Source organism: Colobus angolensis, unplaced genomic scaffold (assembly GCF_000951035.1).
Source record: "Colobus angolensis palliatus isolate OR3802 unplaced genomic scaffold, Cang.pa_1.0 Scaffold247, whole genome shotgun sequence".
NCBI lineage: Eukaryota > Metazoa > Chordata > Mammalia > Primates > Cercopithecidae > Colobus > Colobus angolensis.
The window spans coordinates 2,429,438-2,448,308 of NW_012115677.1; the positions used below are offsets into that span (position 1 = coordinate 2,429,438).

Below are 18,871 nucleotides of genomic sequence, written 5' to 3' on the forward strand. Positions count from 1 at the left end.
TAAAAATACAAAAATTAGCTGGGCATGGTGGTGTGTGCCTGTAGTCCCAGCTACTCAGGAGGATGAGGCAGGAGAATTACTTGAACCCAGGAGGTGGAGTTGGCAGTGAGCCAAGATAGCACCACTACACTCCAGCCTGGGTGACAGAGCAAGACTCCATCTCAAAAAAAATAAATAAATAAAAAATTAAGGTAATAGATCATAACTTTTCTGTGCTCAAGATGCTTTATTGTCTTCCTGGCCGGGCATGGTGGCTCACACCTGTGATCCCAGCACTTTGGGAGGCTGAGGCAGGCAGATCATCTGAGGTCAGGAGTTCAAGACCAGCCTGGCCAACATGATGAAACCCCATCTCTACTAAAAATATAAAAATTTGCTGGGCATGGTGGTGGGCTGAGGAATGAGAATCGCTTGAACCTGGGAGGTGGAGGTTGCATTGAGCCAAGATTGCCCCACTGCATTCCAGCCTGGGCAACAAGAATGAAAAAAAAAAAAAAAAAAAAGATGCTTTCATGTCTTCCCATAGTTTCTAAGATAAAATTTAAGTTCCTTATTTTAGAATACAAAGCCCTTCCTATTTTGACCCTCAGCCTACATCTCTAATCTTGTGATGGACCCTCTTCCGTCAAGCCTTAGCACCTATAAACTTTATAACACCTACTCTCTGTGAATTGCGCATGCCACTAATCTTCATCTAGCAATACATTTCTGTTCATTCTTTAAAATTCATCTCAAGTACCATTTGATATAGATGAGCCACCTCTTGATTCCAGTGGCTTCCTGATCATACCTCTAGTGCTATATTGTAACCATCACTTAATTAGTTAATCATTTTTTCTCTTCTAGACTATAAATTACTTGAACATATGGATTTGAGTCAGTAGGTATAGGTAAGGCATGGGAATCTGCATGTTCAACAAATTCCTCGGGGCATTCTAGGGCTCCAATCTCAGGTTTGTTTGTCTGTTTTTGTTTTATTTTTTTTAGACGGAGTCTTGCTCTATCTCCAGGTTGGAGTGCAGTGGTGCAATCTTGGCTCACTGCAACCTCCTGGGTTCAAGCAATTCGCCTGCCTCAGCCTCCCAAGTAGCCGAGGACTACAGGCGCATGCCTGTAGCCCGGCTAATTTTTATATTTTTAGTAGAGATGGGGTTTCACCATGTTGGCCAGGATGGTCTCTATCTCCTGACCTCGTGATCCACCAGCCTCAGCCTCCCAAAGTGCTGGGATTACAGGCGTGAGCACCGTGCCCGGCCTAATCTCAGTTTTAAGTTGTTTTTAAAATCTGCTTCAACTCTGAAATATCAAGGCTTTTTTTTTTTTTTTTTTTTTTTTGCAATTTAACTGGTATTGGGGAGGGCAGGTAAAGCTTTCGGGTAGTTGATTAAAAACAACAACAAAAAAAGCAGAGGCTGTCTTCTTTCGGGCCCACAATAAAAGCTTATACTGAAATGTAGAGTAAAGTAGATAAGTAGAAATAAGATAAATACCCTTGTTTCATTTAAGAGTGTTTGCACAATGTGTCCAATTCTTATTCACTAGTTCTAAAACTATTTATTGAGGGCTTACTATATGCCAGACACTGTTCTAGTCATTTGGAGTACATCAACACAGACAAAACCCCTACCCTCTAGGAGTTTCCATTGGTAGGCAATAAGCAAATAAAATAAGTAAAGCAAAGTATCTTAGAAGGTGATGAGTACTATGGAGAAAATAGAACATTTAGGGAGGCTTTCTTTTACTTGTCAGTGTTTAGTAATAAATTACTAGAGAGAGTAATTTTTAAAATTTTGAGCTATTTAAATAAGCCATACTTTAAAAGGCAGGATTTAACCTACATGTAATCAGAAGAGAACTTGGGATTTGCAAAATTCAGGTCTGGTTTCCTTTTATAAAGTTGACAGTAAATGGCTTTCCCATTATGTCAATAGGAAATAAATAATTTAGTGACTCAGGGAATTGCTTCTAAGGAGTCAAAAGTAAATTATGTTTATACAAATGTTTTTACTACTGTTTAAAAAAAGCCACAAACCAGAAAAAAGTTGTTTTGTACTTGTCTACAAGGCAGAGTTAATTTTATTATTAAAAAAATACCTATACTCTAAAAACTCTTCTATTATCTCCTCACCTCTTCGTTTTAAGTTTTTGTTTGCATTTTCCCATTTAGGTAAAAAGATATTGGTCCTTTTAGAATTTATAGGGATGGAATGGTATGAAGAAGCACAGGACTTCTGGTATGGAATGAGGAAGCCGGAGACTTAGCTTAACCTCTCTGGGGTGCTTAGAACTAAGTAAGAGAAGCAGTCTGTTTTTGCAAGGAAAATCACTTCTCCATCTTTACTCTCAAATAACTTACTTAATCAAAAGCTCTAATGTTTCATTGTAAACAGTCTTAAAAGTCAAAATTAATGTCACCTGCAGAGTAACCGAAAAGAGTGATGAGCATTGTTTTGCACAGCAGTTGAAACTGATTTTCAAAGTCCTACCAAACAGTAAAAGACTTTTCTTGCGTTTCTGAAAAACTAGAACTGTGTGGTGATTCTGATGACTGTCAGTTCCTGTGGGGTGTTTACACAAAGGTACTTTTAAATGAAGAGTCATTTTTAGAGCAATTAGAGAAAAGGCTAGACAGAGAAGAGCGGCTCAGGGGCTTGGCAGGTCGGGGTTAAGGTTTATTGACAGGACAGGGTCAGGCGTCTGCTCAGCCACCACTGCCCCGAGTACCTGCCCTCCGGATACACCCAAGACCTCCCTGGCCTTGGCTCCCTGCCGTCGGCCAAGCTCCCATGCAGAATGAGGAGAGAAGGATGGGGAAAGGAGGAAGAGGAGAGCAAGTTCTGCTTGCTCAGTATCGAACTGCAAGTATGAAAATCTTTGTGTCTATTTTTCTGGCCCAGATGTTGTGTTAACATTAGGAAGAAGAAACTTTAAAACAAAGAATTGTCTGTTCTTTCAAGTTTGTAGTTTGCAGTTATTGCATCCTGAAGAAAGAAATTGCCTAGCTAGAGTAGTCTTTTAATTTCATTTTTTAGTTTTGAGTTACAGGTTTCTGGCATGCTCCCTGACCACTACTGTTACCTGGTGGCGCCTATATTTCATCAAATTTAGACATGCAGACTACCTGGATCCAGGCCCAGATGAACTGTTGTGACTGATAAACATGATCCCACCCTGCCCCCCATGCAGACTCCTGCTTTTCCCTTTAAGGGAATCTAAGACGTTGAGTCGCCGGATCCCCAGGGGAGTTAAAGAAAAATGTGTTCCGGCATTCACATTTGCTCTGTGGTTTTCTTGAGCTGCATCTCTCCTTGCCCAGAGGCTGGTGAACATCCCAGCAGTGCCCCGACTTCTCCAGTGTTGGTAATTAATGGAGGGAAAATTTTTTGTTTTTAATAAAAACAAGCAGAGACATCTATCAGTACTCACAATCAAGGCAGAATTTGTTTGACATCTTGTGATTGCTGTGCACAAAAAGAATGACAGCAGTTATTAAACAAATAAGAAAAAAGATGCTGTTTATTGGTAGTTTTCAGATATCCTAAGAATATTCTTAGTAATCTTACTGCCTTTGCTTGCGTAAGTAAAAAATAGTAGAATTGTTAATTTTTGCAATCTGGGTTGTATTAGATTTGGAATCATAATAAAAATGTAAATATTAAGCAAATCTGTGCTGTTTAGCTATGTAACATACTTGTGACTTTTCCTTTTATTAGAATTTATTTCAAATACTTGTTTTTAAGATGGTAAGGTGAGTATTAGCAGTCAATGCAATTAAACTTAATTGCATTTTCTATATGAATTGTTTTTGTCTCTTTTTAAATGTATTTATGGTTCTTTTCCTCCATACTAGCTATTCCTATAGATTTGTCTTGACAAAAAGTTATAAAAAATTGTTTGTTTGCAGCTGGGTACAGTGGCTTACACTGGTAATCCCAGCACTTTGGGAGGCCGAGGTAGGCCGATCACCTGAGATTGGGAGTTCGAGATCAGCCTGACCAACATGGAGAAACCCCATCTCTACTAAAAATACAAAAAATTAGCCGGGTATGGTGGCACATGCCTGTAATTACAGCTACTCAGGAGGCTAAGGCAGGAGAATTGCTTGAACCCAGGAGGCAGAGGTTGTGGTGAGCCGAGATTGTGCCATTGCACTCCAGCCTGGGCAACAAAAGCAAAACCTCACCTCAAAAAATAAAAATAAAAATAAAATAATGGTTTGCTTGGAAACAGTCTGAAGTCACAAATTTAATTTCAGTTTAATTTGGAAATTTTGAAATGAAAAATTGGGACATAGTCAAGTGGGAAAAGCATTTAAACTGACTGTTAAGTGACTGAACTTTTGTTTTCATATCATGTTAATGTGATCTAAAAAAAAAATTAATTTCAAGTGGCCTAAGTTATCCCACTTGACAATTGTTACAGTGATTTCAGTCCCTGACCTCACCAGATGATGTGGAAGCATCAGACCACATATTTTTATAAGTACTGGGTGAGGGCAGGGATTTGCTTGGAAGGGAGGAGAGAACCTCCTGGAAGGTTGATAATAATTTGTATTTTGGTAGGTGTTGGTTACACCGGTACGTGAATTCGTCAGGACTCATTCAATGGTACCTTAAGATTTGTGCATATCGTGGTATGTAAATTTTACCTTAAGATACCAACAAAGGAACTTATAAACATATATTAAAATCTAGCATGTTGAAGTATGGTAGGAGAGTGGATACTGATCTTGATCGTTAAAACTTCCTTTGAAATGCACTTCCTGAAAAAGATGGATGAATGGATAGTGAAATGTTTAGAAATGTGGTTAAGAGTAAGTATAGTAAAATGTTAATTGTAGAATCTAGGTAGTGTGAGTGTTCACTGTAAAATCCTCTTTTTTTTTTTTGAGACGGAGTCTCGCTCTGTTGCCCAGGCTGGAGTGCAGTGGTGGGATCTTGGCTCATTGCAAGCTCGATCTCCTGGGTTCACGCCATTCTGCCACCTCAGCCTCCCGAGTAGCTGGGACTACAGGCACCCGCCACCATGCCGGGCTAATTTTTGTTTTTGTATTTTTAGTAGAGACGGGGTTTCACCGTGTTAGCCAGGATGGTCTCAATCTCCTGACCTCGTGATCCGCCCACCTCTGGGATTACAGGAGTGAGCCACCACGCTCGGCCTCATTGTAAAATTCTTTCAGCTGTTTTGTGTGTTTGACATAAAATGTTGTGTTTCATAAAATATTGGGAAAAGATGAAGGTACTGGTTTTTGCTCATTTAAGGATCTGTGTACCTCCATTTAAAATCCCCTCCTTAATTCAAAATCAGACCACTTGGATTGATACCAAAAAGGGGAAGGTTGTGAAAGTAGCTATTTAGATAAACAGAAAAATGTACCCACCTCATACTTGCTCTAATTACCTGCTGAAAGACCATTACCAAGCATGGAAGCCAATGGTGTCTTTACAAACAAGAATAATTCTGAGAAATCCAAACCACAAAGCCCAACCAATGACCTCTCCAGGCAGATAAAAATTGACCTCCAGAACCCTAACCATGAAAAAAGACATGACTTCCTGACATGTAATCTTCACCAATGGCAAGCAGGTGACCCCCTGCTATATACCTTATACTAAGACCCTATCAAATGAAAATGGGCTTTCGGTTTTCAGCCAAATCCCCAGGATTTGTCCGTGAACACCTCCACTTTATCAGAATGCCAAGCTATTTCTTACATCCTGATAAAGCCTCCTTTTTAAAGATATATAGATTGTGTGTGTGTGTGTGTGTGTGTATGTGTATGTGTGTGTGTATGTGTTTTAATCTTGAAGAGTCAAAAGGACAAATTGGTTCTGGTAGAATTTGAACCAAACTTTTAAAAGCTAATGATAATATATTTTTTAATGAGGCCATATTGTTCAGTTGATGCTTGAGCAGTAAACTAGAAAATCAAGATTTGAGAGGCTCAGTGATCCCAATTCCTTCAGGGTCTCATAGTGAACTCTGGTCAGTTAATTTATGTCCAAACTTTGATTTTCTCATTTGGAAAGTGAGAATAAAGCCTGACACAAAATGGCTAGCCCATGGTTCTCAAACTTTTGTGTAGTAGGAATCATTGGTTAAGAAACTTTGGTGTGTGTAAACATAATTTGGTTTGTTAAAATAGAGATTCCTGGGTTCCAGACTGGGTTTTCTCAATCAATTGTTCTAGGGCAGAGCCCAGAAATCTACATTTTAATAAGCACCCAGTGTGATATTGATGCAATTATTGGCTATTAGAACTTTTAGAGCTGTGAAAGCTCTAAAAGATATGGTGTAGATCTGTTTTGATGGGTATTATATTAACTGACAATTTTTTTAGCTTTTTGTTATGAAAAAAATTATTATTTTGAGACAAGGTCTCACTCTGTGGCCCAGGTTGGAGTGCAGTGGCACGATCATGGCTCACTGCAGCCTTAACCTTCAGGGCTCAATCAATCCACCCACCTAGGCCTCCTGAGTAGTGGGGACTACAGGCAAGTGCCACCACACCTGGATAATTTTTATATTTTTTTGTAGAGATGGGGTCTTGCCATGTTGCCCAAGCTGATTTTGAACTCCTGGGTTCAAGTGTTCTGCCCACCTCAGCCTCCCAGGGCTTCCAAAGTGCTGGGATTACAGGCATGCACCGTGTTATGGAAAATTTTAAATATGCATTAGAGAGAATAGTATGAGTCTCCATGTAAGAGATAGAAGTATCACCCAACATCCATCAGATTTTTTTTTAAGAGTCTGGGTTGCTCTGTTGCACATGCTGGAGTGCAGTGACACAGTCAGCTCAGTGCATCCTTAAACTCCTGGACTCAGCGTGCCTGTCTTCACAACTTCAATAATCTTGATTCACTTCGACATTCACCCTTTCCTGCACCCCTCCTCCAAGGCGATTTGTAGAAGCAAATGTTAGATATTAGGAACCAAACATAGTCCCATGTTGCACTTGGCTGATATGTCTCTAATCTTTTATTCTATAGGTTCCTCCTGTCTCTGTTTTTTTCCTTGTTATTTATTTGTTGACGAAACCAGGTCATTTGTTCTATAGATTTTCTCAGTCTGGATTTTGCTTTTTGGGTCCCCATGATATCATTTACCTTTTTTTCCCCTCCTGTTCCCTGCAAATTGGTGGTTTAATCACTTCCCTCCTGAAGTATGATCAGATTCAAGTTCAGTTTTTTGGCAGGAATACATCACAGATAGCGTCCTGTACATCTTTCAGGAGGCACACGTTTGGTTGTCTTGCTTTTTGTCATGTTACCACCACTGATGGTCATTGCTGAGATCCTTTATTTCCTTAGGGAGATCCTCATATTTTAACTTAGTGAGTAGCTCATGAATCTCTCCCCCTCATCATGGAGGTTTTTCTTTTCTAAGTTAGACTTTTAGAGCTTTCATAGCTTTCACAGTGAACCCATAGCTGCCTACCTAGACATTCTGTTTGCTATAGAAACCAGAAAGGCTTTCTTGCTCTCATATCTTAGTTTCATTTCCACAATATAGTAATCTTTAAAATTGGTCCTAGTGTCCCCCAAATTTATTTCTGTTTCTGAGACATGTTAAGATGAATGGATGACAGAACAGAAAGTTGAGGGCCCTCGAGTGAAATCACAGTTGCAGGTAAGTTGACCAGGTGCAAATACAAGTAAGACAGTCACCAATGCTGTACCACCATCCTATCCAGAGGGAAGGGGATAAATTTTTATTATCTATATTTACTTATTTTGTCCAACATAAGGTTTCTGGGTACACAATTATGGGGCACACAATTATGACTTAGAGCATTAACTAAGTCAATTCCCCATACCCCAGTACCCTCCTTCAGGGCAACATGAAGGGGTCTAGAAGAAGAGGGTCTAGAAGAATGAGGTTGGATATGCCAAGATTACTCCAGGAACTGAGAATGAATGGAATTATTCCTTTATTCAGCAAACCCACTGATTGCCGGCTGTATGCCAGACACTGGGGTAGATGATAAATACTAGAAAACTCCCAACCTAACACACAAAACCATATGCCTCTGTGTCTAGAGTTAGGCATCAGGTGTCATCTTGTGCTTATAGGTAAATCACATACCCACAGTTACATGCCCTATAATGATATTTTGGTCAACAATGGACTGCATATATGATGGCAGGTCCCATAAGAGTATAATGCTGTTTTTACAGTACCTTTTCCGTGTTTAGATACACAAATGCTTACCATTGTGTTCCAGTTGCTGACCATATTCAGTGCACTGACATGCTATACAGGTTTGTAGCCTAGGAGCAGGCTGTCCCATATAGCGTAGGGGTGTAGTAGGTTATACCATCTAGGTTTGTGTAAGTACCCTCTATGATGTTCACACATGACAGATCATCTAATGATGCATTTCTCAGAATGTATCCCTGTTGTTAAGTGATGCATGACTCTATTTGTGTGTGTAAGGATATGAGTGTGTATATGTATTGACAATTGTATACGTGTACACATGTGTATGTCATATTCCCTTCTGACTTACATTATAATTTCTAAAAATCTTTTCCTTCATTTTTAATTCCTCTTCAGTTGTCGTTTGTGCTAAAGTTTGCATGAAGTTTTCTCATTCCCCCCCACTTTCCAGGTAGCAGTGGAATTTACTCTCTTCCTTCTGTTGTGTCTGCTCATGTGACAAGTTCTTTTGGTAAGAAAGTAAAGTCCAAACTATAGAAGTTAAACTCTGAAAGAAGAAAATTTAGGTGCAAAGTGATAAGGATTTCACCAGACTGAAGAGACCTAAAGAAAGGGAGGGCCAGATCCCCCAGCTGCAAGTCTCTTGATTTGGCGAGGGATTAAATGCGCCAGGTCCACTGGGACTGGTGGGGGCTGGGGTTTTAGACCTCACGTAGTTGCCATTCTGATGGGGAAACAATAGACGCAATTAGACAAATAAACATGATAACTTCAAAATGAGAACCGTGCGTTTAGGGAAATAAACAAAGCTAAGAGGGTGCCAGTAACTGGGGGGGGGGGGGGCCACTTTAGAGAGAGAAGTCCCAGAAGGTCTGCTGATGAAGTGACATTTGAGCTGAGGCTCAAAGGCCATGAATGGGCCAGTGATGTGAGGACTTGGTGAAAGAGCAAATGCAGAGCCCAGAAAGAGCTTAGTGTCTCTGCGGAGCAGAAAGGGGGCCCCTGTGACTGGCGGCAGTGAGTGACAGGAGGGTGGAGTGCCAGGAGGCCAGAGGGAGGTGGGGTCAGACCATGCAGGCCCTCAAGGCCATAATGGGAAGTTGAAACTATGTTCAAAAAGCAGTGGATAAACATTGAAGAGTTTGAAACAGGAAAACTTAGTAATTATTCTCACCTAGACTTTTTTCCTACACATGAGCAGACTTCTGTGTGTGTGTTTTCTTAGTAGTAACATGCTGTGTATATAATCTGCAACTTGGTTTTCATTTACCAATAATATCTTGGTCATCTCTGAAAGGAAGACTTATAAAGAAAAATAAGGTTTGCCACAAACTATATAACAAATTTAGATATGCAAAAATGTGAAGCTATGGTGGAAAATTAGTTTCTTAGGAGTAAAAAAGGAAGGAGAGTGCTTGTTTTTAATGTCTGTTATACCTATGAATTCCCTGTAATAATTTAAGGACGTTAAAAATATATTCTAACTTGATTCTTGATTTTCTCATAAACTTGTCATGATTAGTATGTTACTTTAATTACGTATTTATTGTTAAAGCATCTTTACACACCATTTTTAGTCTTCTAAAGTATAGCACTGCCTGAACAAAGTAGAAAAATAGAAGAATAAGAATTCAGTAGACGTGCATGGTCAAACCATAGCAAACCCAAAGATACTGAGACTCTAGAGAGAATGTGTCACCTTTCAAAGTATGGCTTACTTTGTTATAATGTACTTATTAGCTGGACACGGTGGTTCACGCCTGTAATCCCAGCACTTTGGGAGGCCGAGATAGGAGGATCGCTTAGCTCTGGAGTTTGAGACCAGCCTGGGAAACATGGTGAAAACCCGTCTCTACTAAAATAGAAAAATTAGCCGGGCATAGTGGCATGTGCCTGTTTTGGTGCACGCCTGTGGTCCTAGCTACTTTGAAGGCTGAAGTGGGAGAATTGCTTGAATCCAGGAGGCTGAATTTGCAGTAAGCTGAAATCACGCCACTGCACTCCAACATAGGCGATAGAGCCAAACCTTGTCTCAAAAAGATAAATACTTATTTATTTGCTTTTAATATATATTTTTGTGAAAAGATATACCTAAAAACCCTTGAACTACAAAAACTCCAGCACATTTTAGTTCTTACCCATTTACAAAATAGTATATAGACAAAGCCTGACTAAGAGAAACTGTTATATTACAGTGAAACAGAGATAGGGATTGTTTTCTGGTCTTAGAGTTACCATAGCATGAGCATCTATGGTGAGCATATATTTTCCAGAAAAGCAGGTGAATGAAAAACCTATAGCCCACAAAATAACCACCTCAAACTCATGATCCCTAATGTAGGCTCATTTTTAAGTCTACATTTTATTTTTATTTCTACTTACTTATTTTTTGAGACAAAGTGTCACTCTGTCACCCAGGCTGGAGTGTAGTGGCACCATCTCAGCTCACTGCAACCTCCGCCTCCCAGGTTCAAGTGATTCCAATGCCTCAGCTTCCCTAGTAGCTGGGATTTACAGGCATAAGCCACCACACCCAGCTAATTTTTGTATTTTTAGTGGAAATGGCGTTTCACCATGTTGGCCAGGCTGGTCTCAAGTGATCCACCCGACTTCAAGTGATCCACCCACCTCGGCCTCCCAAAGTGCTGGGATTACAGATGTGAGCCACTGCACCCGGCCTTTAAGCCTACATTTTATTTTATTTATTTATTTTTTTTTTTTTTGAGGCAGAGTTTAACTCTTGTTGCCTAGGCTAGAGTGCAATGGCATGATCTTGGCTCACCACAACCTCTGCCTCCCGGGTTCAAGCAATTCTCCTGCCTCAGCCTCCTGAGTAGCTGGGATTACAGGCATGTGCCACCATGCCTGGCTAATTTTTTTGTATTTTTATTAGAGATGGGGTTTCTTTATGTTGGTCAGGCTAGTCTCGAACTCTGGACCTCAGGTGATCCTCCCGCCTCGGTCTTCCAAAGTACTGGGATTACAGGTGTGAGCAACCGTGCCTGGCCTAAGCCTACATTTATTAGAAAATGTATTGCAGAGGTGAAAATTAACTAAAGTAGGCACGAAGTAAGTTCGGGGTCCAAGGATGTGCGACACAACACTGCTACCATGTTATGGAGGGATATTCTACACAAAATCTCTGCATTCTTACCCCAGGAACCCTATCTTCAGTCTTTACCACTGGAAAGCATCTTTCTAAATTCAAATCCTTGATTTGCTTCTGGTTTTGTAATAAAGTCATGAGCAATAGGAATGCAGTCAGCAATTACCTTTCTGCTTTTGTGTTAAATTGGAGACCATGGAGCGACATCAATTAGCAGGAAATATATTGTTTCTTAAGAAAGTGTTTCATTTAACTTTCTTCTCTACTTAAAATTGGAAATATATTTAGCTTCTCCAAATATTTAGTTGTATGCAAACCAGTTGTTAAAGAATGTCTTAATTCTACAATTAAGCTCACCCGCATGTATGTATGTATCATACATTAAAAATATCATCCTGTTGTGTAGTTTTAAGAAATTACTTTCAGAAGTAAAGACTTTAGGTATGATAATGATAATTTAGTAATGATAATTTAGGAAATGATAATTTAGGAAAATTTTCTCAAGTACTCATCATTTTTAAAATTTATAATTCAGAAATATTTTAATGGGAGACTAAAGATATTTATAGTATTTTACCCCCGAGTGTCATATTTTTATAAAACAGATTATTATTAACAAATGATATAATTTGAAATAATTGAAAAGGTCCACTGGCCCCAAAATATGTCCCCTACAGCCTTCTTGGAACATAAAATGTCCAACTATGTATTAGAATTTTCTTTGGGTTAATGGAGTATCCTCATAAAGGCTTAGTTTAATAGGAGTTATCACTCTGTGTTTTGCCATGATTGCTTTAGAAGGAATGAGTTGGGTATGTTTTCAGTAGTCTTGGTGAAGACCCCAGAGGAAGAGGAGAGGGTAGGGATCTTGGTGGGAGAGAAGGGAGACACTCCCCTACCAGGGGCTCCAAAAGAGGGCTTTAGGCTGTGGGAAAGGCAGGCAAAGCCTGTCCTTTATAATAATAAAATGTTTAATGCCGGGCGCGGTGGCTCAAGCCTGTAATCCCAGCACTTTGGGAGGCCAAGACGGGCGGATCACGAGGTCAGGAGATCAAGACCATCCTGGCTAACATGGTGAAACCCCGTCTCTACTAAAAATACAAAAAACTAGCCGGGCGAGGTGGCAGCGCCTGTAGTCCCAGCTACTCGGGAGGCTGAGGCAGGAGAATGGCATGAACCCAGGAGGTGGAGCTTGCAGTGAGCTGAGATCCGGCCACAGCACTCCAGCCTGGGTGACAGAGCGAGACTCTGTCTCAAAAAAATAAATAAATAAATAAAATGTTTAGTTAGAGGGGAGCCATGTTTAAAACTATAGTACTATACTTATCTGAGTTGTAAAATGGATATTATACAATAAGATGGAGGAAGTCATTCACATATGCTTTCTCTCTCTTTTTGAGCATAATGCCAAAGTGTTTCCAGAATAATTTGGCACCTTCACTTCCTGCACAGACTTGGGGTAGAGTCCAGAAAACAGTCTAGTTGAATTCTCAGATGGGTTTTTGGCAAGAATACAAAGTAGCTTTATACAGCTCATCTCTGATGCTTTTCACTGAGTGAAAGAAAAGGGAGGATTTGAGGACCTGATTTAAACAAGGAAGTAACCCAGTGACTTAAAGAGGAGTGTTGTGGAATTCGAATCCTAAAATAAAGCCCTCCATCGTTGACTTTTCAGCCATGGGAATAACCAGTTGCTTCACTGTGTGTTTTGTCAAAGTGCCTCAGCCATTTGGTCGGCCTGATGGTTACCTGCTGCCTCTATTCATAGTTTCTGCGTCCTTTGTTGTTGCCCGGCTGGTCAAACATGTGTAACAGTGCCCTAGGGCACCAAGCGTGCCCTCAGGGAGCTAAATGCTGCCAGATGTAGGGAGCAAGGGTTGATTCACATAGCCATAATTTCAATAGCTAATTTTACCTGTTTTCTTTTGGTTTTGGGTTTCCTTCTTTAAGAAAAACCCATTTGGAGTTGAGCTTTCCCCCCTTTAAATTGCAGTCTTATCTTGTTACCTCTAATCTCCCAGCCCCATCCCACTCCCAAAATAAAAGTGTGAGAAGAAAAGAATAGAAAAGATACGTGATTTATTAAATCTGAGAGATTAATAGTTTTACTTTACGATAAAATCAGTAAAATGTTTCTGTTTTACTGGATTCTGACCAATATTCTTACTTCAAAGTGAAATTATGTTTCATTGACTCAACCTTTCCTGTAGAAATGATTTAGATAGAAATAGATCATCTTGGCCGGGCGCGGTGGCTCAAGCCTGTAATCCCAGCACTTTGGGAGGCCGAGACGGGCGGATCACGAGGTCAGGAGATCGAGACCATCCTGGCTAACACGGTGAAACCCCGTCTCTACTAAAAAATACAAAAAAAAAAAACTAGCCGGGCGACGTGGCGGGCGCCTGTAGTCCCAGCTACTCGGGAGGCTGAGGCAGGAGAATGGCGTAAACCCGGGAGGCGGAGCTTGCAGTGAGCTGAGATCCGGCCACTGCACTCCAGCCTGGGCGACAGAGCAAGACTCCGTCTCAAAAAAAAAAAAAAAAGAAATAGATCATCTTCTAGATAGATATTTTATGTAATCTTTGATTAGGAACACTGAGTTTATTGTTGAAAGCCCTAGATTTTTAACTCATTCTTGAAAACTGGTTAAGTAGAAGGAAAGAATCAAGCCCTTAACTTGATATTCTGTATGGAACTGAACCTCAGATGACCAAATATTTGATGAAAGAAAGTTTCTCTTTTTAGAAGTATTTCTGCCAACAAATTAAGAAGTGCTGAGAAAACATCACTATTTGGCAAACCCCTAGTGAAATAATGGATCTAGCTATTGGTCATCAGTGGTTGCTAACATCACAAAAAGAGCCACAGCTATCAGAGCACACTGTTGTCCATTAAATATTCTTGCAAAAAAACTGAACTTGAGGCCGGGCACGGTGGCTCACATCTGTAGTCTCAACACTTTGGGAGGCCAAGGCAGGTGGATCACGAGGTCAGGAGATCGAGACCATCCTGGCTAATATGCTGAAACCCCGTCTCTACTAAAAATACAAAAAATTAGCCAGGCCTGGTGGCGGGCGCCTGTAGTCCCAGCTACTCAGGGAGCCTGAGGCAGGAGAATGGCGTGAACCCGAGAGGCGGAGCTTGCAGTGAGCTGAGATCGCGCCACTGCACTCCAGCCTGGGCAACAGAGCAAGACTCTGTCTCAAAATAAATAAATAAAAATAAAAAATCGTACTTGAATCAGAACAAATCACTAGGTTTAATATGTCTACAGGAAATACAAAGGACAGAGAAGCATGTTAATTGACACCACCAAGATACAAGTAGTAAATTACAGAATGTGAGAAGTGCTAGAGACAAATTCATTTCCTTAACAAATAATTTATGAGAAAGAAAAAAGAGAGGAATTCATTAAAACTGGCATAAGAGACATAGCAATCAAGTACAATAGACCTTATTTGGCTCCTATTTTAATAATCCATTTGTTGAATTTTTTTTTTTTTTTTTTTGAGACGGAATCTCGCTCTGTCGCCCAGCCTGTAGTGCAGTGGTGTGATCTTGGCTCACTGCAACCTCCACCCCCCAGGTTCAAGCAATTCTCCTTGCCTCAGCCTCCCAAGTAACTGGGATTACAGGCATCTGCCACCATGCCCGGACTAACTTTTTTGCAGATCACAAAGTCAGGAGTTCGAGACTAGCCTGGCTAACATGGTGAAACCCTGTCTCTACTAAAAATATAAAAAATTAGCCAGCAGTGGTGGTGTGTGCCTGTAATCCTGGCTATTCAGGAGGCTGAGGCAAGAGAATCACTTGAACCCAGGAGGCGGAGGTTGTGGTGAGCAGAGATCATGCCATTGTACTCCAGCCTGGGCGACAGAGCAAGACTTCATCTCAAAACAAAAACAAAACAAAACAAAACAAAAACCTCATCTTTTAGATACACACATGGAAATATTTACAGATGAAATTATATGATATCTGGATTGGCTTCAAAATCATCCAGTGGGAAAGGGTGATGATTATAGATGAAACAAGATTGGCCATCCATTGGCCATTGTTGAAGCTGAATGATAGATACATGGGGATTTGTTACACTAATCTACTTGTGTGTCGTTTTGAAATTTTCTCTAATAAGTTTTTAAAATAGGCTTAGGTAAATCCCAGATTTACCACTTGTAAATTTGTGATCGTGGACAAATTCATTAATCTCCACAAGTCTCAGGTTTTTTTGTTTTTTGTGTTATTTCTGGTTGAGGGGTTACCTAAAAAATAGGTACAAGTGTATATTCCCAGTTTACCACCTGGTTCAGGTTGTTATGCCAAACTTAATAATATGTATGAGGTTACTTTGTAAATTACTACAAATATATCAACTGTTTTATTATTATAAAGTTTCTGAAAGGATCCAGCTTTTCTGCTTAGGAAATTTAGTAGCTTTTTCTGCTTCAACAAGCAGTATGGCTGTCTAGATAGATTATATCAATTAAGAAGCTCTAGAATAAGAATATAGTTATGTATCCAACAAGGGTTTTATCAGTTAGTTTGTAGTAATAGAGTAATTATAAGACTTTATTTTAAAAAATTTGCAAAAGAAATTGCTCATGGCCTAGTCAATTAAATATCGTATAGACAACTGTGCTATTAATGTTTTCCCTGTATAGTAAGAATTGTGAATTATTTCTGATTTCTTATTTTTCTTGATTTAAAGAAATTGCTTGAATTTAACACATCAATAAAGATTTTAAATTTATTTCTTCAAAATATAGAGAAACCCTGATTGTTAGAATTTTTTCCTTTTTTCTTCTTTTTTTTTTTTTTTTGGTGGTTTTATTTTCTAATTCTGGCCTCATTTCTTCCTTCCTACCTCCCAGCATTTTATTGTGAAATATATAGAGAGAAACTTGTAAAAGAAATGTACAATTTAATGAATGATTATAAAGCAAATACCTATATAACTACTGTACTGTGTTTTATTTTTTTGTTTGTTTGTTTTGTTTTGAGACGGAGTCTCACTCTGGCGCCCAGGCTGGAGTACAGTGGCATGATCTCGGCTCACTGCAAGCGCTCCCTCCTGGGTTCACACCATTCTCCTGCCTCAGCCGCCTGAGTATCTGGGACTACAGGCACCCGCCACCACTCCCAGCTAATTTTTTGTATTTTTGGTAGAGACGGGGTTTCACTGTGTTAGCCAGTATGGTCTCAATCTCCTGACCTCATGGTCTGCCCACCTCGGCCTCCCAAAGTGCTGGGATTATAGGCATGAGCCACTGCGCCCAGCCCGATTCCACCTTTTTCTATGACAAACATTCTGTGTATGTCTTTTGGGTGTACTTCTGTATGCATTTCTTTTATATGTATACCTAGGATTGAATTAGTGACTTCATAATTGACAGGCAGTTTTCCAAGGTGGTTGTACCAGTTGACTCTCCAGTAGTATTTGAGAGATCTTGTTGTCCTACATCTTCCACCTGTACTTGGCATTGTCAGACTTCTAAAATGCTTTCTTTTAAAATATTATTAGTAAAACAACATAGGTAAGTTTACTCTTGTCTATTACTTATATGTACTTGTAATGTTAAAGTCTAGGTTTTATGGCTGGGGACGGTGGCTCACGCCTGTAATTCCAGCACTTTGGGAGGCCAAGATGGGTGGATCACTTGAGGTCGGGAGTTCAAGACCAGCCTGACCAACATGGAGAAACCCTGCCTCTACTAAAAATACAAAAACACTAGCCAGGCATGGTGGTGCATACCTGTAATCCCAGCTACTTGGGAGGCTGAGGCAGGAGAATCGCTTGAACCTGGGAGGCAGAGGTTGCCGTAAGCCAAAATTGTGCCATTGCACTCCAGCCTGGGCAACAAGAGCGAAACTCCATCTCAAGAAAAAAAAAAAAAAAAGTCTAGGTTTTATTTGGGGGGTGTGTGTGTGTGTGTGAATATTTCAGAGGTACAGAGACTCTTTCTGGTCATCGCTATCTGCTTGCTAAATTACATCTTCCTACCTAACAATTGCTACGCTAGAGACCAGAAAAAAAAATAGTATAGCTTTAAAAAAGGAGAGAGCATTTTTGTACCTTTTTCAGTTGTTGTGATACCTATGAGTGATAGCTCAATTTATCAGTTGCTACATGCCAGGCGCTGTGCTAATGAACTCTTAAGACATGTAAACTCATTTAATCTTTACAACAGTTTTTTATTTCCCCATTTTTTAACAGATGAAGAAACTGAGGCATTAAATGGTTAAGTAACTTGCTAAAGATTGTAAGCTAGTAAATCATAGAGCCAGAGCTGAAGCTCAATAGTTGAGCTTCACTGGTTCCATCTGGGTTCTGAACACTTAACATCTAGACCTCCTATCCCTATTGGTGAGTTCTGGTTAGAGTGATGTTAGTCCTCCAGAGCCACCATGTTTTGTCTCTGGGTGGCTGTATTTGAGCTTGACATGTTCTTTCTGGTGATAACATTTAGGAAAGCAGGTTTGCTCGAACTTCAAGACAGAGACTTACTTCCTTTCACTTGCTATAGAAGCTGAAAGAAGCTGAAGCAGCATGAGAATCCTGGCTCTGGGGCTGGTACAGGTATTATAGGAAGGGACAGGACTTGGCCTTCTCCCTTTACTCTCTAGATTTTCCTGGGAGCACTCAGCCTTCACCTTCTGTCGCTTAGGGTTTGGGTGGAAATGGCTGAGAATATGTGGTAGGAAGCAGTAAGTGGATGTTTCATTTTCCTTAATCGTCCAAAAATGTGGAGCATATTATCCTTTAGAAACCATGTTGTAAATGGCAGCAACATTCCCAGGCCAGCTCCAAAAAACCTATAATGTGGCTAAAATATATGCTTACAGCTGTATTGTTTCCTAGTTTTTTGTTTTTGTTGCAATTGTAGAGTATTTTATTTGTCTTATGAGCTATTGGGCTAGCTGAGAACTTAGCTGCATTGTTTATGTCGGAAAATGCATTCCAAACAGCTAAGACCATGTATGTATCTTAGTGTAGAGCTAACTTTATCCATGGCATAGATCATTGACTACCTGAACACTGCTCCAAGTAAACTGAACAATACCATCACCATTTTTTTGACGGTAAAGAGAAAAACATCTCAGTAAGACAGAGAAACATTTTCTATGGATATACTGTGACTGAGACCAAATTTTAGTTAGCTAGGATTTTTTTTAATTGTAGCAATATATAAATTCATCTGTTTTTCATTTGTTACATATGGGTTTTTATTTACCAACCCCCCTAAAACATTGAAATATATTCATGTAGCTACCTGAACCACTCGTAGATCTTCAGACTTGTGCGGCAAAAGGAATGATAATTATAATCTGCTTCAGGCTACAGGCTAGAATAATTCAAAAGGAAATGTGCATTACTAATGCAGCAGAGCTCATAAATTCTCAATGTCAGTTTGCCATTTATGCAGTCAGTCTGGTTGGCTAGAGGCAAAAAGACTAGGGTTACATAATATTTATGATGTCTGAAGTTAGCCATCACCAAACCCAAATATTGCCAGTGTTTCAGATTACTCATTAAAGTCAGCATCATCTAGTCACAGCAATGGAGTTGGGAGCAGGGTGGATTTGGTAGTGATGAAACATTAGTTA

At 39.9% G+C, this 18,871-nt stretch overlaps 1 protein-coding gene across 1 annotated transcript in view; it reads left to right on the forward strand.

Annotated features, from left to right (window-relative positions):
• The first annotated feature begins 2,792 nt into the window (after nt 1-2,792).
• METAP1D (methionyl aminopeptidase type 1D (mitochondrial)) overlaps nt 2,793-18,871 on the forward strand; it is a 57,720-nt gene continuing 41,641 nt past the window's right edge. Inside the window, exon 1 of the mRNA XM_011945949.1 lies at nt 2,793-2,862. Within this exon, the coding sequence (XP_011801339.1) occupies nt 2,808-2,862 (55 nt within the window). The 5' untranslated portion in view covers nt 2,793-2,807. The remainder of the gene's footprint in view (nt 2,863-18,871) is intronic.